General features: G+C 32.7%; 1 protein-coding gene across 2 annotated transcripts; it reads right to left on the bottom strand.

Annotated features, from left to right (window-relative positions):
- Positions 1-917: 917 nt before the first annotated feature.
- LOC124360451 (kelch-like protein 10) lies at positions 918-27,594 on the bottom strand. Of its 2 annotated transcripts, none has more exons than XM_046814093.1 (9): positions 27,001-27,594; positions 24,078-24,356; positions 22,575-22,744; positions 21,094-21,305; positions 17,705-17,853; positions 17,033-17,219; positions 13,369-13,488; positions 5,797-5,989; positions 918-1,233 (listed from the first exon to the last, which is right to left on the bottom strand). In XM_046814093.1, exons 1-9 carry the CDS (start codon positions 27,409-27,411, stop codon positions 1,221-1,223), a joined length of 1,734 nt encoding a protein of 577 aa, XP_046670049.1. In that variant the 5' UTR covers positions 27,412-27,594; the 3' UTR covers positions 918-1,220. The 2 variants fall into 2 exon arrangements, with proteins under 2 accessions (XP_046670049.1, XP_046670050.1); XM_046814094.1 differs by having other exon boundaries at positions 5,810-5,989; positions 27,001-27,591.
- Positions 27,595-28,000: the final 406 nt, after the last annotated feature.

The raw sequence follows: 28,000 nt of genomic DNA, 5'->3' as shown, positions 1-28,000 counted from the left end.
AATGTGAGATTTTATTGATTTTGAGCTATTATGATTACTAATGAACTAATAGTAAATTTTCCACTTTATTACATTGCGCTATTATTACACTAAACAATTTTGCTAAAACATTCTCTCTATATGCTCTGAACTGACTATAAAATCTAAATGTTGGAAACTAAAATATGCTACAGTTACATTCGCTGAAGCATGTTGTAACGTATTTTACCTAACAATTGGAGACAAGCGTGTTGCTGCAGAAAGTTGGGCTGAAGTCCTGCCTTGAGGTTCCCTTTCATATATTGGTTCTTCAGTTACAAACAGGGGGAATAACAATTAAGAGATGCCTGCATTACTAACAATGTACAAGGGAGCAAACGACGAAAAGAGTGAGTTTAGAGAAGTCAAATTATGGGAAAGGATCTAGAACTCAACACAATGTATTTTGTTAGCTCAAACCACTTAAATGTCGGAGGAGTCCTGTAACGCGACAATGAACGGCGAAAACAGGCTAGTCTCATTGGCCATTGCTAGTGGAGAAATGCCGTTACAATGCTCTATAAATCTTAGAACTTACATGAACGTTGTATCATTGTATAACAAAACAATTAGCATAAACTTTTAGTTTTAAGTTTTATCGTAAATTATGCATATGCACGCCTACGTTGTAAGGAGAGTATGTAACTCAATTTAGGATTATAAATTTTGCACATGATAAATTTAACTTACTATACATTTTAATGTTTTAAATGAGCTCAAATATTACGGTATACGAATGTTATATAATGATCACGTTGCAATATTATTGAATTATTATTTGGTGCTGTCAATATCTCATAACGTTATGAAACAGTAATCTTTTTATACAAGTAAATATATTTATCAAGAAAATAAGTGAGTAAAACAATAAAGTTTTGCCAATTTATAAAAATTGTATATATTTTTAAATATAAAAAAGTATAATTTGTTCTTATTTAACATAAACATTTGACTATACATATAAATTTGTATTGATTTATTAATTACAAATATCAATAATACGTATACAAATAAAAACATGTTGTATAAATAATCTACTCACTAGATAATATATTTATGTCTTAAATTTAGAACTTAAGTTGCAGTGTGTTAAATATATTTTTACTCAATGCTACAATAAAAACTTTTAAGCCGTTTCTTCTAGTAGAACTGTTTCACTATACAGGAATTGAGTCCACTATTAATTGAAATATTTTCAGCTTTTAATCTTTGATCCTGAAACAGTAGAAAATAAATAAGACCTCATATATTTATGATCAAACAATTTTAACTTGGTCCCTTTAACAACAAATGGGCAGTTAACTACAATATAGACTTGTTCTAATATTTACAAATGTAAAGTTGAGTCTCAATAACAACACTGTTCGATGTATGTCCTACTCATTACTCGTACAACTAGTTTTCACTTCATTTGATTAAATGTAATGGTTTTCGTTCTTCTACCTTCAATGTTGCGTTCAACTTTCACGTGCCACTAAATAGCTACCTAGTAAACAATTCCGTGTTGATGTATTTAATGAGATCATTTTTGAATATAAAAAGATAAACAAGCATACACATGCCTGAATTTACATTAGGGCTGAAAGGGCTGCATCACAGGACAACAGACTTTGGAGGACGGGTAAATTGAATAATATACTTTAAATCAAAAGAAAGCGATAACGTGTATTACAACAAGTCTTGTTTAAATAGTGAATTATAAAGGCAGGCTCTACTAGTATTGCTGATATTGCTATTAAAATAGGCCCTTGCTGCTGTTAGATAATTGAGGTGGTGAGAGTCAAAGTGGTGTATCTCACTTTACTACAGAACTTTTCAGGACAGAGCGTTTTATCCCATCAGGTTCAAAAAAATTAGGTTTCATGTGAGAAATTTTTTAATTGCTGGATGATGTTAACAAAAGTCTATTTTAACTAATGGAACAGTTGAAATTGTTAGTTCTTTAACAGATAACCGTAATGATAGTGTTCAAATGAGTTATACCACTTTTACTCTAAATAAAACTTACAAAATGTAACAGGTAAAAATAAGTTTTAACTACTAAACCTGTTTAATTTGTATTTAGCTGATCGTATTTACATGAAAAAATTGAAACAAAAATTACAGAAAATATTTTATAATAGAAGAAAATTTATTGGCTTTACTGCAAATTTTCTTCCTCATCTGGAGTGTCCTCTAGGATGTCCTCTTCGACCTTCAGAAAATTGGTGTCTTCCGCTGTGTTCAAACTTTTTATGTTCCTGAAGTAGGCATGGTGGATTGGAGGAATATACTTTAGGAGGAAGACCATGTCTCTTTTTTTCACAGCATTAATTATTCTGGGTTCCTTGTAAAGTTGATCTTCATCGGGCAAGAGAGACCTAGGACGACCCTTAGCTGATGTATTAGAGCGTGCGTTCAAAGTACTAAAAGGTTCGTCATCATCTAGTCTTGTCTTGTACAAGATCTCAAAAGGTTTACTTTTGTCATACCGAATCCACTGAAACGATAGCCAATGAAATTTATCTCCAGCTGTGATTTTAGTCCTCCTAACAATGGCCTTTTCTAAATTTTCAGTGGAAAGAAAATCTGGTGCTGCCATCTGAACTACTATAAAACTATTTTTTTTTTCTTGCTGACGCCATTGCGCTGTACCAATCATCAGGAACGTAGATGGATTTCATTTTTGCACATTGTTCAATGAGACCAAAATTAGAATCATTGGGCAAATAGGAGTGTCCTGATACAAGAAATTGTTGTTCTACTATATTAACAGAGGGGCTGTCTTGAACAAACTTCATCAGAGCTAGGACAACCTTTACGTTCCGATTCGGTCCAATGCAAGTGTCACTGTAAATTATTATATGATTTTGGTTGCTAACATGCAACAATAAGTGTTTTAAAATTGCAGAAGCGATTTCTTGAGATCCTCGAGAAGCTGTACATTCATCCCAAACATACATTGCAGCATTATTGTTGGCAAGGTCATGCACACCTAAGTTATAACAATACATGATTCGCCTGTAGTACGCATCAGATACTGTCAGCTTAGGAAAGGGAAGAGCTTTCTGGAGATCTATACTTAATGCTAACAGTTCTTCTTTTTTTCTTTGGCCGTGTCTCCTTCATTCTTCATTGCAGATCTAGCCTTTTCAGCTTTACGCAAATGGATTTCATGCTGAATAAGATAAATGAAAAATTTCATTTACCTGCAGAATAAGAGCTGCTATCACTGTAGTTTGGTTGATATTCTTTATCCTTATCACTATCATATTTTTCTTCACTTGTAACTTCCATTACCAGAATATCTTTCAAAACTTTTATCAAGATAGAAAGACATTAAAGCTGATGGGATTTGCCATATAACCGCCCAAAAGTTACAGTCAGAGTGGGATAAGTCTGAGTTATACCACTTTGTTTCTAACTAAAACTAGGTTTTGTAAGTGTAAACAAACAGTGCTGCTGTCTTTAGGAGAAATCATGAACGAGAATTTATCCCACTTTTACACTAAACAGAAAACATGTTTTGGGGTTGAAAACAGCTGTTAAGTGAAATTTAGAAAAAATGGAGTTATACCACTTTGACTCTCACCACCTCAATTATTCTTCTAGTGGCTGTTGTACGAGTACATTGTAAAATATATTTCGTCGCGCCACTGATGAAGCGCTATAACGGACATCGCCAGTCTGTCGCCGCTTTTACGCCAATCATTTACTAACAACTGTACAGAGTCATCTCATGCTTTAAAGAGATTTTAGGTTTGGAAAAGCTTTAATATTTTACATTTATGGCTCTTTAAGATAACTTGCCTGAAGATCAGACCATTTTTGATCACTCCACAAGGACAGACATTTAAAGTAGGAAAATTAAAGAATTTCGTAATTAGGACAAACTGAAACATACACCTATGAACGTTTTATAGTATTAAACAAGTTGAAAATTCAGGGAGTAACAATTTTTTATTAATTTGGGACAGAAGGGAATGTCATGTTTTAAATTAAATACAATTAACTGTTGTAGTTTGTAAACATATATACAATTATGATCACATGTTATTATTATAGTATCAGTTATATTAGACGTTTGATCAAAAAGTAATCCTTTTATTTAAATTTTAAAACGCAATAATGACGGCGATGATGGGATAAACAAGCACCCAAACCCACTGGACTAGCATCAGTGGCAAGAGTAAGTGTTATATTTGGACTATGATGTGTTAAGAGTTGTGTTACATGTAATCTCTGTTTTACTTTTTGAAAATACTCTTACAGAAATACTCTTGTTCTCTCTCTTTTTGTCCGTCCCCTGAACTTGAACTTCTTACGGAATAAAGTTGAAGTCTTTATTCAAACGATGCAGAGTGTTGAGACTATATTTGAAAAGAAACGATTATAGAAGTTAGATAGTCCAAGGAACGTTCTTTAGTTTCAGTATTTGATCCTTGGAGGAACTTTCTAACTTTGACTGTTTTGAGAATTTCAACTACAGTCGACTCTCGATAACTTGAACCTCAATAAGTCGAATTCTTTGATAACTCGAATTTTTTTCTGTTCCCTTGAGAAAACCTGCCTAAGTCGAAAAAAAACCATGCGTAACTCGAATTAATTTTGCACCCGAATTTTACCTCAATAACTCGAAGTGATAGAAAAATTACCTCTATAACTCGAAGTTCAGTAGATCAGTCGAAGACTTTAAATACATTACCTCTACAACTCGAAATTTTCAGATCAACCCTCGCTAACTCGAAGCTGAACTAGAACTAAACCCATGAACTAGAACCAAGACTTCCTAACGCTGAAGCTGAGTGGACCGTGATAAATAACGAGCTCCCGAATTTAGACTTTGATGATTTTACAAATGTCAACGAGGGTGTTTCAGTCTACGGATCATTATCGGACCAAGACATCATCGCAACTGTAACAAGTGAAGACGTCCTCTCAGATGATGACAATGACGACGGCATGGAGCAGCCACCGGACATCACAACCAAGGAAGCCAAGTCCGCAGTGAACACTTTACGTAGCTACTTAGAACAATCAAGTGACGTACCAGACAACGTGTTCTCTGCTGTTGTTGTTATTGAGAACATTATAGACTTAAATTTTGAAAAAAACCTTAGGCAGACGAAGATTACGGATTATTTTCAAATTTGAATTGTAAGTACGTATGAATTGTAGGCATACATTGCAGTGTGACATTAAGTACAAATGCTGTATGTAGTTACAGTACATACATTAGTTTTGTAAAGGATGTAGGGAATAAAAAACATAGTTTATTTGTACCTCTATAACTCGAATTTTATTTTGTTTACCTCTGTAAGTCGAATTTAGTGAAATATTACCTCTATAACTCGAACTATTCTTAAGTCGAACTATACGTAACTCGAAGAAAACAGCCGTTCCCTTGAAATTCGAGTTATCGAGAGTCGACTGTATATACATTTCCTATCATGATTTGATTACAGTAGGCCTACTTAACACCTAAGTAGTAACATTCATGGAAATGCGGATTATCTATCCAGATTTCCAACAAGTTCAGTTCCTGACAAAGAGATGATCATGGGTAGTATCACATATGTGTACTATATATTCATATTTACATGTTTGTAAATACTTTTTGTAACATCGCAGTGGGTTGTCTCCCCTACATTGAAAAAGATACATACTACATCAAAAGATAATGGAGAAACATTCTATAACCGTATACTAAAGTTCAAAAATGAAGGAGATTCCATACTTTTTCAACACTTCGTACAGGTATGCCTTAAAGCTATTGAATGAATGACAAGAAATGCTCACTTTATCCACTCACCCTCGGTGTATCGCTCTGTCGGGTCGACCGCTACGCCCAGGAACGTGTAACTTCTCGCGTTACGAAGCCCACGGCATACACACGCCGATAAAGCACTACGATTGATATTCATGCGTGACGATTCGTACCAAGTTTTTTCTTCTTCGACATAGAACTCCGTATATGGAATCGTGCATGAACCTAAAATATAGTTCATAATATGGTTTACCTATTGCGTAATGTGAAATTATTCAAAAAATAGACAATATAGTTAATAGTTCTCGATCGCAACATGATTGCTACTGAAAACAACATGGTTGTAACGCCACTTTTATAGAGTGGAAAGAACTTAATTTAAAGTTTAATGTTAATAGTGTGCTGTGATTTTACATGTGCTATCAGTAAAAAGTCTGGAGTAAATAAATATAATATGGGCTGATTACTTTTTATGGCGAAACTTAGTTAAAAAATCGGGAAGTAAAGACCTGGGGGTTTTATTCAACGCTAAATTTACTTTCAATGAGGATATTACATCATTGTTTAAATCAATTTTTTTCTTAATAGTGTTTATAAGAAGGTTACGTAGATTTTTTACAAAACTCGTATTCATGAAAAATGTTGTTTTTCGTTTGTTAGGTGAAAATTAGACTAAGGATAAATTACATGGTATCCGAATGCTAATTACAACTCAGAAATGATAGAAAATGTTCGAATGAAGTTCTTAATCTTTTCTACTTTGTCATTTGGAATCTCAGCTATGCTTACATTATCATTTTTATAGTTAATTGTTATTTTTAACGTTTTTGAGTTTGTTTAATTTTTTTTTTATAATGTATCACGGTCACATTATATAGAGTCTCTATCATTATCATTATCACTTTAGCAACTCTGTATTGTTATTTACTGTAAACTATTGTCATTCTTTTTGAACAATAATACTACTGTATATTTTAGTATTATATCCTATCTAACTATTCTTGAAATACTTAAAATTGTACTCCTAAGCCAACTGCAACAAATCAATTGATGATTTATAATAATTACATACATGTAATTAGTAATTTATCTTTTTAATCATTAATTGGCAAAACTAAAATGAAACCATAACGTTCTGTATGCAGCAGTGTGAAATATGGAAATAAAGCAAAAACTTCTCTTGGTAATAAAACTGACATAAAATAAATAATATATTCTTTGAAATTATTGAAACTACATTGAAATATAATTCTATGAAACTTAAATTCCACTACAATAATACATTGAATTCTATCTACAATTCTTAATAACATTCTGTATATTAAACAAAAAAGTAGTCTTAACAAAATAAAACCATTTTAAATTTAAGATGAAAATGTTTATATTCACGCTAAAAATGTTCATTATAAGATTCACTTAAACTTGGCTCAAAACAGAAGTTTTGTTAAATTTTAAATATCTTTCTTGTTTTCCAAAACTCAATTTTATTAACATCTATAATAGTGAAAACTTAAAAACAATAAGCTTAATTTAAACTCTAAATGGATTTCTTCTTGTTAAATCATTACATAAGACATGAAGACATTCTTATATTGTAAGAATGATTGAATATGTACGAGAAAAATGGATTAATAAAAGTTGGTATGAAAGTTGCCTTAACTTCTCAAAAATAATATGGTTTCAAATTACGAAATAAGTTTTCCCACACGATGCTCACTCATATCACCCAAATACTTCTATCTAAAGCTATACGATCATTACTTCATACTGAACAAGAAGATCTTGGCGAAGGTGTAGATAAGCTTATAGAGGTGTTTTGGTTACAAATCCAACTTGTTAGAAACCATATATATATATATATATATATATATATATATATATATATATATATATGTATGTATATATATATATATATATATATTGGTTTATCGATGTGATATATACTCCATGACTTTAATAGGATTGACCCCCAATCCAATGTAGTTGGCTCACATTGTAACTTTCGTTCAAAATATAACTAGTGTCACAGCACTGCTTTGATAGCCTCGCCTCTCGATAAACTTGTATCGTATTTTTGAAGTAATCTCATTGTTGAAGGATAAGCCATCAGTAGTTTCGTTAACTATGCGAGCAGTATCAAGCATTCCTTGATTGATTTATTCCACAGACTAAGATAAACAGACTAATCAATAGTGGATTTACCAACAGGCCCACTATTACGGATCAAGAAGTATTGAAATTTACCCAGAAACTACCCAGTAGAGTTGCAGTAACCAAGAGTTACCTTAAAATTTAGCTTGTTTATTTCTGCGTTTAGAGCCAAACGATTTACATACTGTAACTTACAATGTTTATATCGTTTCCAATGCAAAAGGTACAATTTTATAGCACTTTTCAACCAAGCCTTATATTTGAAAATTCATATCTCGTAAACCGCTGGTTTAGGTTTTATTGCTATTATCCTAATTACAAACTTTTGATTTCTTCTTAGTTTTGTTATTCATACAAACCGTTCAAGGTTCTTTAATTCAACAAATAAAACATTTTATTTGAATTACGAATTTATTGTTATAGTCACCTTTTAGTAGAATAATTTTCTCAAAGCTCACAAATAAGGGAGGAGCGCAAATGTTTTTGGGCCTGTTGTTCCGAGAAAGAGAAATGCGCTATACAACTACTGAGTATGAGTCATTGATTGTAAAATATGTATGAACATCTCAAAACTTGTTCTTGTTATATAACAATGAAGTTAATTAATATGATGCAAAAGGATTGCGCTCATCAAACTGCCATAAAGCGGGTGCATGTACCATCATTGGGAAACAAATTTAATGTCTTGAGTGTTTTGAAATGTATGAACATTTAAAAACCTGAATGCAGATATCTGAAAAGGACAAATACACAGGATATCTCAGAACTCTTGCCGGATATTTTAGGGACTTATTCTTATAGTTGTAGTATACTCATTTTTAACTATAGTTTGATTTTTAAGTTTTGGTATCCTGTCTGTGTTTTTTATTAACAATGTTTTTTTTAATTTAAACCTTATACATACAATAACCAAATTTTAAAATAAAAGTGTATTCAAATACCTTATGACTTAAGACTAATTATTGTCGTAACAAATACCTTCAACTCATCATCGGTTATTATTAAATACTGTGCCGTTTGTTTGTGTTGCTCACGATTAACACACAACTAACTATTCGGAACTAGTGCGTAATCAATGGGTAATATTGGTACATACATTTGTTTTATTTTACCATTGTTCTGGTGTTCATCAATGCAATTGCAGTAAAATACATGTTCTTATGATTGAAGTGATTGATTTTTTATCAATTTCCTATAACATTGTTTATTTTTTTCTTATGGAATATTCTTAATATTGGAACATTGCGATGGGTTTCACTTTGTTTATGGGTTAGCCGACGCAATACCACGGAAAGAAAAAAAAACAATAGCATTAACACAAAGGGCACGGTATTTAATAATAATCAATGACGAATCCAAGGTATTTGTTATGACAATAAATACGCTCACATGTATTTTAAATACACTTTTAATCCTTTACAATAAGAATACTGCCATTAGCCTAGAATTGACCGTTGATAAACGTATTATCACCTAAATAATTTTAATTGTGGCGAGAACTGTCTTTTACTGCAATTATTTCTTTGGTAGACACCAGAACAATGGGAAAATAAAATAAATGTATGTACTATTTACCAGTGTTATCGATTTACTACGCATTAGCTCCAAATATTTATTCATAAAGTAAAGTAACACAAACAAAGGGCACGGCACTAATAATAACATTCAGACAGTACCGTATACGAAAAAATTGAAAATCAAACTATAGTTTAAAATAAGTATACTTTAGTCCTCCAAACCGTAGGAAAACTTCCGACAAGGGTTTTGAAACACTCTGTATAATTTATAACAAGAATTGATCTGATTAATTTAGGGCAGAAAAGAATAGGAAAAATATATAGAAAATGTATTTATAAATAAGGTATATATATATATAATCCTTCAACTAATGTCAGAATACAAAATTGTTGGGTTTTAATTGCATTGTTCTATTATTAATTACATTGAGGCTCTTATTAAGATTAAAGTTCTTTGTTGAGTAGAGTATGAAATATAGAGATACAGTTTGTTAGACATAATAAGACAGTTTATTAATTATTTTGCTCTCGTCTAGGTCAATCAATGATTGTTAAATTTATTACAGAAGAGATTTATCAGCAGAGGCGAAAATTAAATTAGGTTATCGTGCGGGTTGAATAGTGAACCAGAGAGTGGGAATATACTATTACTTTAATATTAGCTTGGTAATAGTTATAAACTATGTTAAGTTGAATTTAAACATTTAAGCGAGTGTTTTATACAACAATGAAAATGCGATAGTTTTATTTGCTATCTACTTCCATCAGAGACACTGTTTGAAGGGTGTTCTTCAATCGTATTTTCAATGTTATTTACAACTATTATACATGTTGAGTTTAGCTCCAGTTCACCTTCCACTTAGTTTATTATCTGGAATCTGGCGCTGTCACAGACTTGACTACTAAAATCTGGAGCCTTGTTCGTTTGAAGAGGTCCAAAGAAAGACAGAAACGAAGAATCTCAACATAATGAAATCTTTACATCGCGTCTCGACAAAATATAGTGTAGTCTAGGTGAAGAAGGATTTTCGTTATTGGTGTAATATTAGTTCCATAACAAAAATAATTGAAAGAGCCTGTCAAATGTAATCGACTGTTCTGTGTAAACATTGTTTTATAACAGCAAAGCCATATGTTTACTTAATTTAACCACTATTTTCAATTTGTTTACATTTATAGTATGATTTACAATATTTTATAAAACATAGCGTAAGCTGGATAATAAACAACACTTATTTCATCCTTTTCTACAACCGCTGTTAAGCACACAGTAAGAAAGTATCCAGATAAGAAAATTAAAAGTTTTAGTAATAATACACTTTTAACTGTGCATTTGAGCAAATATTAAAGTATGCAGTGCTTGGTCAGTACTGTAATGCAGATATAAAAAACACAGTAAGGCTACTATATTATAATCTAATAATAATCTCTTCTATTATAAATTAAAATACTGTTATAGAACCCATCTTGCTTGTCTTTTGACAGAAGTAGCTTCTCAGACGTATGTAAATACGTCAGCTACGGAACAAAACAAATACTAAGACCGGAGTATTATATATTACCATTGGTATACACCATACTAGCCATAAGTATACATTTTGTAACAGATCCTGGCAACAAGTCAAACTCAACATTGGTTTCGGAAATGTAATTCAAACCAAAAGTGCTCATACATGTGCAAATCATACGCAATTGCGTGCGAAGTCGTTTGTAACTGCTAGTATTTTGTAAATAAAAATATGTAAGCCATACTTTTATTGCTATTATTACAAAACATCTCTAGAGTATGCTTTAGTAAGAGTATATTTCACCATTTAATAAAGAACATGAAAGGTAATGTACATAAACTAATTGAAAATAACCCTATTTATAAATCAATAAAAAAGTAGGGAAGATCTACAATTTAAGATATAAAATAAACATGTTAATAATTCTCCAACTTCCCGACCAATTAATTATTCATACGGGTTGGCATGGGGTTTAACCCCTAGAAGAACTACCTATATTTTGTTTTTCAACTTCTCGATGTCCTTAGAATGATTAAATATGACGCACACGTGCCTCATCTCGTAAATAGTAAAACAAAAGCATTTCCATGAAGTACAAACATTCACATGGATTCCAGCGGAGTTGTAACCCCTACAAGAACTAAGTTATATTTTGGGGGGTTTAGTAGTACAACTTCTCTTTAAAATGTGATCTCTTAGTCAACAACTCTCTCAGTCAAGTAGTCTCTTTTTGAGTAAAGAAGCCTTTCAAGACCAACGCATGCATGTATACAGTTCCTAGATCGATGCACAAAGGCAAACGTTACTACGGTCGTTTTTTATTCGAAGTGGACTTTTTAGACTCACATATGCATTATTTTCTTGATAGAGACAACAATACAAATAATACTAGGGCACAGGGAACAACTCAGACCGGGAGAAAATTAAAAGGGGTAAAAGTAGGCACTTTTTGACTAAAGTAAACTTTCCAGACCAAAAAGGTATATATTTTTTATCTTGGAAACAAGGCAAATTCTACTATAACGAGTGAATAAAATTGATTCGAACTAGAAATGCTTTTCACGCGATAACTAAAATAAGAGCCAAAAGTGCCAGTGGCAATGTTTTAGCTTTGAATCTCTTAACAATTAATTGTGCAATTATATGTAGTCTACTTATGCCTTAAACATGTCTACTTCCAATTCGAAATTACATTCCCTCACTCTGCCCTAAAATATGTAGTTCGTTTTACTGAAGTTGCTAGGGATATTCATCCAAATACTATGGAATGTTGCAGAGAGTTTGTATATTTAATTGGTACTGTACTCATAAAAACTGTGTTATTCTTCGACTTCAGGTCCTCAAAAGTCCAGTACGTGAACAAAGGATATGCCTCTGATGAACCTGTTATTCAATAGGAAATTGCGTTCATAGCCTCGGGTAACTGCATGTTCGTTAATAAAGCTTGCACTGCATTAAGATTTATTTGTTTTAATTCTTCTGATTTTTTCTGTCTAAATCCACATACCTTAGTCAACAGATTTAGCCACATATTTAGCTACTTTACGTTTGTCAGGGTTTTCTAAGTTAACATTTAATCGTACAATAGGTATACTAATTTTTAATAAACCCAATTCTTGGCCCTAGAGGACAAAATAAAGATATATGACAACAATTCAATAAAAGGTATAATTTTTACATAAGTTTACCTAAGGTTTTCTTAAAATTAAAAATATTGTAGTGCCACTATGAAAGCTTCTTCTATTAAAAAAAATAGTAATAAACACCTGGTTTAGGATTTCGGCAAGCATACTTCAATATAAATTGTAAAACCTAAACAAAATTCTAACAAATCTATAAATTCCTTTTTGAAATCCGTAAAAAAGACACCATCACTACAGAACGTTTTATTTAATACTAATCAAATATTCAAAGTGGCATACATTTAAATAAATCTATTGAGAAATAAAATTCTCTTGTTGATAAAGATGCATTTAACTTCGGTTCAATTACTTTAACTATTCACTATAAGCATCGTAGTTTCTAAATCTACTTTAACTTCGGTTCAATTACCTTAACTCACTATAAGCATCGTTGTTTCTAAATCTACTTTAACTTCGGTTCAATTACCTTAACTCACTATAAGCATCGTTGTTTCTAAATCTACGTATATCGTTGATCCTGAGAACAATATCAAATCAATAACTACCTGTGCAATAAAAAATTATTTGTTATATTCTACATTTCTATCATTAAGGAAAAGTGGTAAAGGTAGGCCATGATAACCTTTAATGAAATATATACTACCCATCCTAAAATATACAAGAATTGCCAAATTAACAATACGAACACGCCACTAGAAAATAACAGAGACTAGGGGTTTGTTTATTGCCAATATCTTTCTTGTGGAACAAAACTGTTTTATAGTTAGTTGTGTTGTTATACTCACCATTATAACCTCCTATTACGAAAATGCTGTTGTCAACGATTACACTAGCCATATTACTCCTGGGACTGATCATGTCTGCTATTCGATCCCATCTATTGTACGTGGAGTTAAATCGTTCACCTACAAATGGCATAAAAACTATAACTAAAACAAAATATATTGTCCTATTATTTCTTTAGTAATACTAGTTATCACCAATTCCTTTGTTTAAATTCTGTTTGAAAAAGTCCTTACTCGCAAGGTCGAACAATACATAAAATTACCACGCCGTAACTTAAACAGTCGTATAATTATGATTTTTTTAAATAAATGTTCAGACATACACAAAACGAAGCGAAATAGATCGTAGGGCTAGAGGGCTTTAGTTTATTTTCGTCTATTTAAACATATCCCAAAATATAGGGATTTCCCACATTTTTTGAACACTCTGTAATAATCTGTATGTATGAATATTTGTGTGGGGTTTTGCAATATAACACGGGTTTGTAAACAACATAGCATCCGTAATAGCAATCCGTATCCATTTCAACTAAACTTGGTACAGAGATAGTGCTTATACATATAGAATTGAATTGAATAGAATTGAATTAAATCTTTATTTACACATTTAAATATAAAGCGTTTTGTGTAGATCAATACAGATCAGCTAGTACAATTAAATTAACAATAACAAAAGTAACACTGTTAATTTCACTGAAAATAACATGATTACAAATGTCACAAAACGTCGAAGACGAGATAAAATAACAATAAAAATAAGTAACTGTCTACTTTTAAGAAACTTAATTTAATAAAGCGATTGGGTCTGTTGCATCACATCGAGATCTCTCCGAGGGCCTCTTGTAGACTATAGGCAGTTCTTTCGGCCAAGTGATCCTTTAAATGAACTTTCAATAATTTAAACCTATTCCGATTTCTAACGGACTAAGAAAGAGAATAGAATAATTTTAAAGCATACTAAAAAAGAGAACTTTTGAATAGAGATAGTCTGAATTTATTAATCACCAGGTTTTGTCTTTGTCTTGTATTGTAACATCTATTATCTAACATCAAAAGTACTTCTGTTTTGAAAAATATATAACATGTAATGGTAAATTAAAAGGTTTGTCAATTGAGTACCACCTAATCATAAGAACTCCCTGCAGCTGTCCCGTTGGTCTAACCCCCTAAACTATTCTCAGAGTCCTATTTTTGGAAACAGAAAACTGTATTAAATTAATTGGCATTAAGAAAAATCAAAAACATTGTGTATAGGCTATCTAAAAATGTTAAGGGCAAAATTTTTGCATGTGACACATTGTTGGAAAGGAATAGAAATAAATATTTTGGTTCAAACCGGAAATCGGTATCTACATGTATATTTCATTGATACTCTTAAAAACTGTTTCGCTCTCCGACTTCAAGCCCTCAAAACATCGCTCTTTAAGCTTAAAGTCCAATCGATTAAGGAGGTTGTTTACAACTATTTGAATCGAATAAGCCACAGTGATTAATAATGGACTTCTTATAGCTTGATGGAGTTCGTTAACCAATGAATCTATGAACAATTTCAAGATGGCGGCTGATAATTTGTGCAAAATGTTAATTTCGACTATTATATGATAATATAAAAGTAGTATAATTTATTTTAGAAGCTTGAACCAATGTTAAGCAACTTGTATATTTACACTTTTTATATATATATATATATATATATATATATATATATATATATATATATATATATTATATATATTATTATATAGGACGGCGACCGTTTAAAATTTAGAAAATGATTGATTGTATCCAAGTTATTACAGGTGTCTTAGAGCCAAACAAAAGTTGATTTTAAAATTTGTGTACAACTAAATTTTGTCCTTACTAATTTCTTATCTCGTAAGACTTCAATACAGCGACCTTAAGTATACAATAATTCGAATAGAATGATTACAAGAGATTATGTTTTACAAACACGAGATTTAATTGATAACAAACTAATCAACTCAAGTTTTAAAGTGACTCCTTGTGCTTATACAGATTTTAGTCTTGTAAGTTGTCAAGATGATTGAATTTGCGAGTTTTTAGAAGTGTTTAAATTTACCTTTTTTTTCAAACTTTCCCGTAAGGAATTTTAAAAATTGAAACTTTGATTAGAGTGTAGCTTTTTATTTGTTTGTAACAGTTCGCTAATCTGGATTCTCAAAACAAATATAAAAAATACTCAAGTCCAGACATACTCAGAAAACTCATATGTGAGATTGGTAATTATAGTTCAACTATTTTCTTGAATTTACGCTTCAAACGTAGGTGCTTTTCTTACATTTACAATTACTCTATAGAATTACAAAACATTGAAAAAAGCAGATACAAAATTGAACGGAAATATTTCGTTCTGATTATACTATCTGTAAAAACAACATTGTTTTGTTAATTTATTACTAAGAAACGTAATCTAACACACACTATACACATTTAATATAACTTAAACTGTATAACTGCTATCGATGGCTGTTACGGGGCCTGCAAGCGCACTTTTGGAATTGGCTCTCATGATCATTACATTGTAGAAAACTGTTTCGTGCACATGGATGATCGATCCTTTACCTTTTTAAGCCATACATACGCCGGCTCCGCAGTTCACTGGGTATTTCTCTACTAATTTAACATTTTGTGATCTTTGACGAGATTTGAATCCATGACCCAGAGACGTAGCCAGCGAGAGGGTCCAAGGGGTCAGAACCCCCAAAATTTTCAATTGTTTCAATTACTTTTTTGGTAAACGATTATTATTATTTAAATAGTTCAGTATTACTGGCATGTACTGCTGAAAGATCGTTCTCAACATATATACGGGTCACGAACTTTTTAAGTAACAAAATAGGGCCTAACTTTCTGTCCACTTTGGAAACATATATCAGTTGTCTTGATCCCCCCAAAAAAGTTTTTCCTGGCTACGTTATTGTCGTGACCCCTCGCATAGAGCCGTGGCTATAACCGGGACTACATCAGCTATGGATGAGATCGTGGACATATTAAAAAAATTGATTGGAGTAAAGATCATAGAATTTTAATAATTAAATCCTATAGTATGAGACATATCATTGCAAGCCTGACTGTATGGCATATCATACCGCACCCCATTTCCCACCTCACCTTGCGGCGTTGCCACATTGTCATGTCAGCTGATTTTCAGTATGAGGCGACGCAACGCGATGCGACGTTTTGCTTTTATCCGATTGTTTACCACAGTTTTTTTTTCTCCTGCGTTAAATTATTCTGGATTTTTTGATTTTATTATTATTTTTGTTCACGTTTTGTGTTGTACTGTAAACATGTGTCAATTTAAATCTGAAATGAATAATTCAGGAAATTAAATAAAAATTAAAGATGAGTAGTAACGAGTGCTGGCTTTTCGAATCAAATCGATTATCCCATCACTAGTAATTTTTCCTTAACAACTGCGAACATCGCGCTGCAACTCAGGCTTGTCTCGTACTATAGTTGTATTGATGCTATGTTTATAATACAATGTGTTTTATGTAATTACGTAAAGCCACCTTTAAGCCGTTGGTTCCCTGGCTAAGTGTTAGAGAGGGTAAAATAAGGTATGTGTTATTTTACCTTCTTAGCCCGAACTTCGCCTGGTAAAATAAGACTACTTTACTTTACTTTACTTTTTACGTACAAGAGTTGAGTCTGGTGACGCCGTCAAAACCGCCTAAGGCATATATGTAGCGACCGTGAGTGATTAGGCTGACGCCGGATCGAGGTGTGGTCATGGAGTCCACGAAGTCCCAGTGGCCGGTGACGGGGCTGTACACTTCAACCGAACGCATAACCTCGTGTCCACTAAACCCACCGGCAACGAAAATCTAAAATACCAGTAAAATAAATTATGTCGTCCAAGAATAATACACCAAAGTCCAAAACTACAAATTCAAACAACAATAAGGTACTTATAACGAATGTCATGCACTATTAATTACACAGGTCTACTTCAATAATAATCTATGAGGCAGTATGAAATTCCGATTCTGACAAAATCGTTATAGTTTGGTGTGAACTATATTTAATTTAATACATAACTTCGCGTGCGTCATGTGGTTTCATGATAGTTGAGGGAGACATGTAATAGAGGGAGCAGATGGTGGTCAACAGCGATATGACAACCGACCTCAAAATTTCATTGGACTATTTTGACATGGGTTACAAAAATAGTTATAAAATAGGTTGCCTAATAGTAATACATAACTATAATAAGTTATAGTAAATATTCTCATATAACAGTACGTCACAATACATAGCTACAGAATGCACTATTGTACAATATTATTTTACCAGTTTGTATGCTACGCACCTTGCCGTTTAGAGTGGCAGCGCTCGCGTCTGATCTTATTTTGTTCAGAGAAGCGATCATAGTCCACTGGTTCAACGATGGATTGTACTTCTCTGCAGAATTTAGTCGTGCACGACCGTTAAAGCCACCAATAGCATAGATCTCTCCGTCTGCCTTGACATGAAGGTAATTTTAGTTTTGTTGTTTTAATTTTCCTTTAATGTTAATTTTTAATAATTTTACCAATAAGTATATGTGTATGATGCAAAAGTCTAATATGTAAGTTAGATACCTCTAAATGACACAGATGACTTCACACTTGGCTTTAAAAATAATTTTTTAATTTCAAGCATTTTTAGTACTGGTTATTTTACGTTTATACGAGTATTTCTTAACATATATGATCGTTCTGCATGAAAATTACAACGATTGTCATGCAAATGCAACAACATATATGATTAACTGAGAATGTACTATTAGTTACTGGCAGATACGAGGTGTGGCTATTAAATAAAGAGACTGACATTGAAAAATATTTTTTATTTTATTTTATACATAATCACTTATTGTCACCTTCATTATAATCCCCTTTTATATCCCTACCATATATTTCGCCCCATGCGAATTTTTAATTGTTAGAAACAGAGCTGGAAGAAATTTTATGTCAGCTCCTTCAAGATACGTGCCGCTTTCTCTTTTACAGTTTCTACAGACTCAAATATTGTCCCTTTCAATGCTGATTTAACTTTAGGGAGCAGGTTGAAGTCACATGGTGCAAGATCTGGCGAATAAGGTGGATATTCTAACACTGGGGTGCTGTACTTGCCTAGGAACCTCTGGCAGATAACGCGGAATGAATTGGCGTATTGTTGTTGGAGGATCCATGATTTGTCCTTCCATATTTCGGGAGTTTTGTCCTTACTCTTTGACGTAGTGTAGAAATTATCTCAAAGAAGTAATATTGATTGATTGTTTGACCTTCTGGAACGCACAATCCCATGGTGTAAAAAAAATCATCATTGTTTAAATTTTGACTTGCTCATTCGAGTTTTTTCGGCTCTCAGTGAAGTTGGGCTCTTTCAGTGTATGGATTGGCACTTCGTTTCCGAATCATAAGTAATAAAGCAAGTTTCATAACATGTTATTATCGACATTACAAATTTTTGATCATTTTCAATTTCGTACAATAATGTCAGTACAATAAATTATGTAAGTATTCTAGTTGTTCAAACGTCAGAATTTTAGGCACAATTTTATCACACACTTTCGCATGTTAAAATTGTTATGTAAAATTTGCCGTACACATTCTTTATCAATATCTAGTTTCACTAATTGCGTGAATACTTAATCAAAGTCCAAATCAAATTACCAACTTTTCTACATTTTCGTCAGTTTTTCACGTTGAAGGGTGACATGTTCGCGAATCATCTTCATCGTCTTCTCTGCCTACTTTAAAACGATTCAAAAACACGTGCTCGCGATACACATTCACTGCAAACAAAAATCAACAGTAAAGCGAACATACACTCTGACTAAACAGGTGTTTTTTTTTTTTTTTTTTTACAGAAGCGATACTAGACTGCATACTTAGTTTTACACTAAATTGTTAGCTGATTATGGCGGTTGACGCATGCCTCCTTGATCCGCAACAGCGCCAGTCTCGATATTTAATAGCCATACCTCATATCTATAAATCTAAAAAATATTGAAGCGTTTTTAATCAATAATATGAAAGATTATCAAAAGATGATACCTACCTACAACAACACAGTTCAGATCGACTTATCTCCTACACCACATAAAAATGTTCTCCTTCCCACATCAACAATCAAACCAACACCAACACACTATCAATTCATTTTTTAGATGTGACAGAAACAAAAAATCAAGGTACAAAACAATAACAAGTCGAGTAAATTTTAACAAAACGATTAAATGAGTAACAACTTTAAAGTCAACATATTAACCCTTCTAAAAATTGCTCATACAAATTAAACAGCCTGAAAAATAAAAGAGAAATGTTCTCCCATTTTCTCTCTGAACAGAAGCCAGGCATAATAATTATCACTGAACATGAACTATCCAAAGAGAACCTAGAAAGTATCTGCATGCCCGGCTATTCCCTCAATGTGGGTATTGTAGGAAAACCACAGAATAAGAGGAGTGGCAGCCTACGTAAAGCTAAGCCTACAAGATCTGGTAAGTCTTCTACATATAAGTGATGAGACCTTCGAGCTCGTTTGTGAAGCAATATTAGCAGGAATAAAACTGAAAACTTGTTAATACTAGGCGTTTACAGACCACCACATGCCAACCTAGACATCGCAATTGACACCATGACAGGTATTATTGACCAGCCTCTACAAAATGCATAATACTCATGGGTGGTATAAATATCGACAACCTTCAAGCAAATTACGAGAATAACAAATTGGAAAACTTTCTATCATACTACAATTTTTCAAAGCAAATGCTCAAGCCAACCCGAATAACCAATTTAACTTCAACATTAATAGACTGAATTTGTACGAACATAGGGCCCAGCAGGATCCATACAACAGTTACAACAACGTCTCTCCACAACTGTTTGAGTTAAACATGACTAAAAACAAATAAAAAAGAAACAAAGACCAACTTTAGTAAAAATGCTACTGAACTATTCATATTCAAATCATCGTTAAACAACTAAAACTAGGAAATGGTCTTCTTAGCAGAGGATGTAAATCTAGCCTACAATGTATTTCACAATACAATACAAACTTGTCTTGACATTCAACAAGACAGTGCTGAGATGGTGAATGTAGCAAACTGAAAGACAAATATCTAAAATCCCTAGAACACGAACTACGCATAGGACGAGATGAAGATAAAAATCCAAAGCGACAAAGAAAAGGGATTACGATCTTTAACTAAAAATATTGCGAAAGAAACAAAACTAAAACTATACAAAAACATCAAATAATAAATAAAAAACAATTTGGCAAGTTATAAATGCTGCAAATGGAGCTGCGGCTAAGTCAAATAACTAACTTAAACGTAAAGTCAATGGAAACACCATAGAACTAGGAAACCTCAACTAAAATTACTTGCTCTAAGCCTTTTTAAACCAGATAGCTCAAAGCATGCCATATTAACGAGGAAACCTGAACTCAAAGTACTTGTTTTAGGCCTGTTTATGGGTAGATAGCCCTAATCATGCAAATACACAACTAGGAAACCTGAACTCGTCGTTTTGTTTGACCAGTTTGACATTAATCACTGTCTTAGATACTACACGTTTCGACACATTGGCAATATTTATTTGTACACTAAAGGCAAATTGTATTAATATATAGTTTTTAGGGTAAATTATAAATTTCAAAAGTACATGTATTTATATACGAAGGTCATAAAACAGAAATGATACTGACCCAGGGAACATATGCTGACGTAACAACGTACATCGTGCATACATGCCTTTTCGGCCCAGCTGTAGTTAGAGGGGTCAAAGCAATGCATAGTACTGAAGTATTCTGCACCATCGAATCCGCCAATAACGTAGATCAGGTTGTTCAGCTCGATCACTGCATGATACGCTCGAATTCTCAGGTCCTTAATATTCGATAAATACCAGCAGTCAGACCTGTTTGTGCATACAAATAAACCTAGAGCAAGTAGTTATTTGATCTTCAAATAAGTTTACTGTTGGTCTACCTATTTAAAATCATGAACGATTCAAATTTGTTTGATATTCTTGCTTATTATTCTGATACACACAGGGTATAGAAAGTAGCCTAACTGAAACGTTGTTAGTTAAGAGTTAAAGAGACTAGTATGGTATTGAGGATTTGATCTCACATGAAGGATGATTTTATCTTATTGTTCGTCATATTCATTTTCCAACTTTCTCTTAATCAGCTGTTGCTTTTTGAAGCATTACAAAAATTCTTCTGTTGCCTTCTCTGCCCATACGATTCATCTTAGATCAATAGATTTCAAAATTCTAATTCAGATTACACAGTTCAAAAAATAGCATAACAATATAAATCCAAAACAAAAATAAACCCCGCACTTTTAAAAATTAAATACAAAAATAATACATTAAATACATTCATGCCATTCAATATTACTCGTGTACCAAACTCAAACTTGGAAACATCAAATACATTTACGTTTGCATAAAGTTAGCGTTATCACAAATTATTGTGAATACGAAATCCAGTGAATTCAACTTAAAACGCTTAAGCTGAAGCGTCAAACTAATCATGTGCTATGTTTAGAAACTATGAATAACAATTAATTTATTACTGTTAAAGAAGTTATAATATCGGTCACAAGTTAAACAGGAAATTTCAAATTTCACAGAATAGTAAAAAACAACATCCATAACTGTATTCAAATGGACCTTGCACCTTATTATTCTAGCTTTTGTTTTGTTTTTAATACCACTAGTTCACAACAACGTATTAGACACTTTTTTGTAGGGAACCAAAGAATTCCCGAACAACATATTTCAAACTTGCATAATTGTTTAGTTTACTTATTAATACTGAAAGATTTTATGTACACATTGTGACAAATATTGTTGATTGCTGTATGGAGGTTGTTGAGGAGAAGCCGAGATACACTTACTCGTATCTAAAGTCAACTAGGGTTTGAAAATGTTTATAACTTGTGAGGTGCAGTGTATAATATGGCATACTAAGGTCTGGAAGCGAAACAAATTTCACGGGGAAGTCCATTATTAGTTACCTACACAGGTCACACATTCACTCTAACTATGGAAGGCATGAATCACTAACCATGATTTGTAATATCATCAAAGTAATTATTGTGTTGTAAAGATTGTCACTGAACGTATACGCATACGTATACTGTGATACAGCATTGAAATTAAATTCACATATTTTACCTCTTATCATATGTTTCAATAACATCTGTAGGACTTCCCTCTGTCCATCCACCGAACGTGAATATCACCTCGTTAGGTATCCTAGGTCGAAAATAGCAGTACCGGTAGTAGTAAGCATCTTCACATGTGTCAAACAGGACATCAATAGTACTCAGCAGCTCTCGACTTTCCTACAAACATCAAGTTTATGTCAAGACATCTTCCCCACAGTCGTTTCTATAAGAACAATAATTACTGTTTTAGATTTATGTCAAATGTGCTGATTTACTATTTCATCACCTTAGAGATTTGGTCGCGAAAACTGTGCGTTAATAATTGTCGTAAAGTAAATGTTGTTTAGTGAAGAAAATTGAGCCTTCTTATTTTGTGATTAATTGTAGTATGTGAATGGAATGACTATACGATATTTCGTTTACAAGTAGACCTATCAGGCGCTAGTTATTGTCTTGTAATTGCTAGAGTTAAAAGGAAATGAGATACAAACTAAGAAAATAATGCTTTACTGTGAAGCTTTACTTGAATTTAGTTTGAAAAGAACTACGAGAATGATTAAAACTGTGTGATGTTAGAATAAATAAAAGAATACTAGAGTTTTTATCATCCCATATTGATAACATAAAGAAAGGGTTCGTTCAAAATAGAATTGGATGAAAAGAAAATGATTTATTATAGTAGGATTGAAATACCGTATAATAGAATTAACGGGAAATTAAGGTGTTTCTAGGCTTACTCCTGTTACGGAAGATTATATCAACCCATCTATAAGTAAAATAAAACTATAAGCTGTTGGGAAAGACAATCATCCTATCGAAAGCTCAAACGAGAGTTCTTTTGTATTATATCCCCATTACACATTTGAATGGCAAGTTTAGAAAACGAAAAATTTTAACAAAAAGGTAAATACTAATATCATCCTTCTGTGTTTCAATCTGCAGAAAGTACAGCGAATAACTATTAACTAACTGTAACTCACATCTGATCTTGCCTCTTAGCAGGGGACAATTTCTTCGACTAATACCACTGATTTAGAATCCATTTTAGGGAGGACAGCCGGAAATGGCCTCAAATGTAACGTAGGGAAGTGCGGTGCCATTTTCCGATTCACATCGCGTCTGAATATTGATCAATTCTTACTTACACAGATAACATAATATGTAAAATTGTGCTATGTGCTAAAATGTCAAAGATTTCCAGTTATATAAGAAGATTTCAATCTCACCACTAGTAATCACTATAAATAATTAAACTGCTCTTTCAATTTAACTTATATAACATTAATTAAGGCTTCTTGAAGTCGTGTGTCGTTTTCCGAGAACTCGATAGAAAAGTTCTAGAAACTTGAAACTCGGTGCATATAGGTTCCTCTTGGTCCAAGGAAAACCCATATTGATTTTTGAAATCAAAATGTAAAAGTACAGTCCGTCCGTCCGTCTATGCGATAAATTTCTGGACCTTTGATCCTCCGTTATATCAGTTTATTTAGTTGTAAACTATTTACTTTACCTCAGTGTTAAATGGAAACGATCTGATCACGTCACAATAATACTCTAAAGATACGAGTCCGAATCTGACACAATGCAGCAACTGAGAGACGTGTTGTTGCCGAGAAGGGGGGTCCACCAACACCCAGCGAGATATAGCCTCGAACACCACCTCTTCTTGTTTCACGTTTAACTCATCGGCCGACAGGAGTTTTGTCAACTCATCAGCTGTCAAAGTCTTGAACTCTGGTGATAACATCACGGTCTCTATGTGGTCACAGATGTACTGCCATGATTTCACCTGCAATAATCATACTAGTGATTGACTGATAATACCAGTAAGTATATTCTAGTACGTTTAAAGTTATGGAATATTCTTATTGCAAACAAACTTCCTACACGCTTATGTTTACAGATACATTTTAACTTGTATAAAGAATAGTTTATTAATATCACACACCTAACTGGAATTATACAGGGTGATGCAGACCACCCGTACAGTACGTATAGCGGCCAAACCAAACGAGGTAGATTATTCGTAACAACTTAAACCCCCCTATTTCCACCCCAAAGAATTTGGAGAAATTATTTTGAAATCTCTAAAACTCCCCAAAAGGGTAGTTTTTGGGGGGTAGGGGTGGTTTTTGGAAAATTTTCAAATGTAAAGATATGTTGAGTTATACCTCATTTTAAAGGTATTTCTTCACTGATTATTTTGATGCAAAAAGTTTGAACCTATCTTGCCGCTTATGTACAGGGTACACCAAAACGTTAAAAAATCAGGGGTTTGTGGGTAAATTTATTGCAACTACCTGCACAAATGTAGAGGGACGATATTTTTATTCAAAACTAATGATGAGACGGCTTATCGAAAAATATCATCAAATGCCACCCTACCCCAAAATTTACACATTTTAAAAATACATAGAATTTTGAAATACTTAACAGCCCCAATCTAAAAAAACTCAAATAGCAACCTAGGTTGTGTTGTATATCATTAGAAAGGTCTTTAAAAAAATAAACATTTTCTACATTTAAAGTTTGTCTCTATCTCCAATGGTTTCAAAACTGTAGTAAAAAAAAAAAGATTTTTTCATAATTTTACTCAATGTATTTATTATAAAAGTCAGTGCAATGTGCAGTAAATTATGATCGTGAACAATTCTTAAAACAGATCTTTGACTCATACCAGAATCAAGAGCTACTCTTCGTGTAGAATCATGCGGATTCAGTTCAAAGGCTGCCAAAACTTCGGGATGCCCTATCACTTCTCACGGGTCTAGCGAGTTCCTTTCCTTTGTTGTGGTCAGGTTGAACATGACCTGTTTCACGAACTCGACTAACAAGTCTTTGAAAAACGTTCCTGGAGTGATGTTCGCGGTCTGGGTAACGTTGGGCATAAAGAAGAGCGGCAGCTGAGTAATTTTGGAAACATCCCCCTAATACCATAAGCATCTGGAATCCCTCCTCATTTGAGAACGGCATATTAGAACAAATAAAACTTATACTACGTGCTTTAAAAAAAATGTAATCCGCATGATTCTACACGAAGAGTAGCTCTTGATTCTGGTATGAGTCAAAGATCTGTTTTAAGAATTGTTCACGATCATAATTTACTGCACATTGCACTGACTTTTATAATAAATACATTGAGTAAAAATTATGAAAAAATCTTTTTTTTTTACTACAGTTTTGAAACCATTGGAGATAGAGACAAACTTTAAATGTAGAAAATGTTTATTTTTTTAAAGACCTTTCTAATGATATACAACACAACCTAGGTTGCTATTTGAGTTTTTTTTAGATTGGGGCTGTTAAGTATTTCAAAATTCTATGTATTTTTAAAATGTGTAAATTTTGGGGTAGGGTGGCATTTGATGATATTTTTCGATAAGCCGTCTCATCATTAGTTTTGAATAAAAATATCGTCCCTCTACATTTGTGCAGGTAGTTGCAATAAATTTACCCACAAACCCCTGATTTTTTAACGTTTTGGTGTACCCTGTACATAAGCGGCAAGATAGGTTCAAACTTTTTGCATCAAAATAATCAGTGAAGAAATACCTTTAAAATGAGGTATAACTCAACATATCTTTACATTTGAAAATTTTCCAAAAACCACCCCTACCCCCCAAAAACTACCCTTTTGGGGAGTTTTAGAGATTTCAAAATAATTTCTCCAAATTCTTTGGGGTGGAAATAGGGGGGTTTAAGTTGTTACGAATAATCTACCTCGTTTGGTTTGGCCGCTATACGTACTGTACGGGTGGTCTGCCTCACCCTGTATACTATGAAGTAAGGTTTGGAATATTTCCTACAAAATTGGGAGTTTAAAGCCCGGAGAAAGTTTAAAAAAATGTAAATACACAAAGTAAATCACTTTCCGAACGCCTTAACCTTTATTTTAAGTATTTTTGTAAATTCTTTTACATCATATCTTTTATAAAATATACATAAAAATCAATTTTCAATTTCACTTTCTTACCAAATTGTGGGTTAAAACTTTGTGCATCTGTTGGCTTTTACTTCAATATATTTTTATGTAAGTTTTGTTCAAGTGATTCCATAATTAAATACTTTGGTTTATTTGTATTTTTCTTATAACTTGTAACTTAAATTTTCATTATATTTCAATAGGCTACCTAAAATATATTTGAAACATGTTTTTTAATACTAAAATATTAGATGAAATAATTATTATGCAATTTTTAAAAGCTATCAAATGAATTAATAACAATTACTACAAGTTTTCTTTAAACTTAGGCGTTGGCAGGTTTATTACAATGACAAATTTTTAATAAAAATTAAGATTTGTGTAAAATTTGTCTTAGTATATATCTACCTACCATACATAAATTTGGGGTGTGTCTATTTTGACGGCATCAAAGTTACATTCACAGTTTACAATTACACACAAAACCAACAGTATGATTTATCATATTTACCTCAAGATCTCGGCAGAAGTAACTTTTTGCAAACTTCCAAGTGCTGATGCAATTCGTAGAAGAGATGTTTCTGGAGATAAAGTCGCTGCAGAAGTTGACTACAGGCAAACAAGATAGCTTGTCAGCTGCGATCATGAGTGCGTGAACGTTGGTCATCACTACCGGACAGCTTTGTGTATAGGCAAACTCAATAATTAAGCCAATGATCTCAGAAGATACGTCTGATATAACCATTTCTGTGAATTCAGGATTTCCGTTATTCAGGCTGTTGGTGAAGTAAGCACGAAAATAAGGACTGAACGCACTCAGGATCACTCGGTGGATTGGAAAAGATCCTCCGTCTGGCGTTTTGATCACGCCATCACAAACTTGTTGGTTAATTCTGAGATCGTTCCAACTTGCAGTTGACATACTCAACAAATTCTCTGATTATTAATTACTAATTTTAGAAATTTCAACTTTAAATAAATTGCAGATTTAGTACTTTTAATATATTGCACAACAGGTGGTTTTACTCGTGTATTATATTGTTGATTATCAAAATGTCGAAATCATATGTTTAACCGTCATGAATCAATCCTCCAGAAGTGTTTTAGCATTGGAGCTGAAGTAACAAAAACAGGAACGATTCAGCATACTCTTGAACTAAAAGCATAGACAACCGAATTGAAAGTTAACCATAAACTAACTGGAGTTACAATAACGGGAGTTAAATAAATATTACAACGATAAAGTATACCGATTTTGGCCATCGATATAAACAATATGGATTGCCTTCCTACCACAGTCCGTCCCAAGTTAACAACCAAGGTTTTTAACTGCAGTTATATTTGTAGAGGTACCATCAAAAGTAGCATTATGTACATGAATGCCTGATTCTTGCAATTTGGTAATATATATGTTAATTAATTTAGATACACTCAAACAAAATAGCGTCAATATGAAAGGAACAAACTGAAATTTTAAAGTTTTATCTTACTGACACTATGTGAAAAGCTAA

Source organism: Homalodisca vitripennis, chromosome 4 (assembly GCF_021130785.1).
Source record: "Homalodisca vitripennis isolate AUS2020 chromosome 4, UT_GWSS_2.1, whole genome shotgun sequence".
Taxonomy (NCBI): Eukaryota; Metazoa; Arthropoda; class Insecta; order Hemiptera; family Cicadellidae; genus Homalodisca; species Homalodisca vitripennis.
The sequence above is the reverse complement of the archived record's forward strand: the minus strand, read 5'-3'. Positions and strand labels throughout refer to the sequence as shown.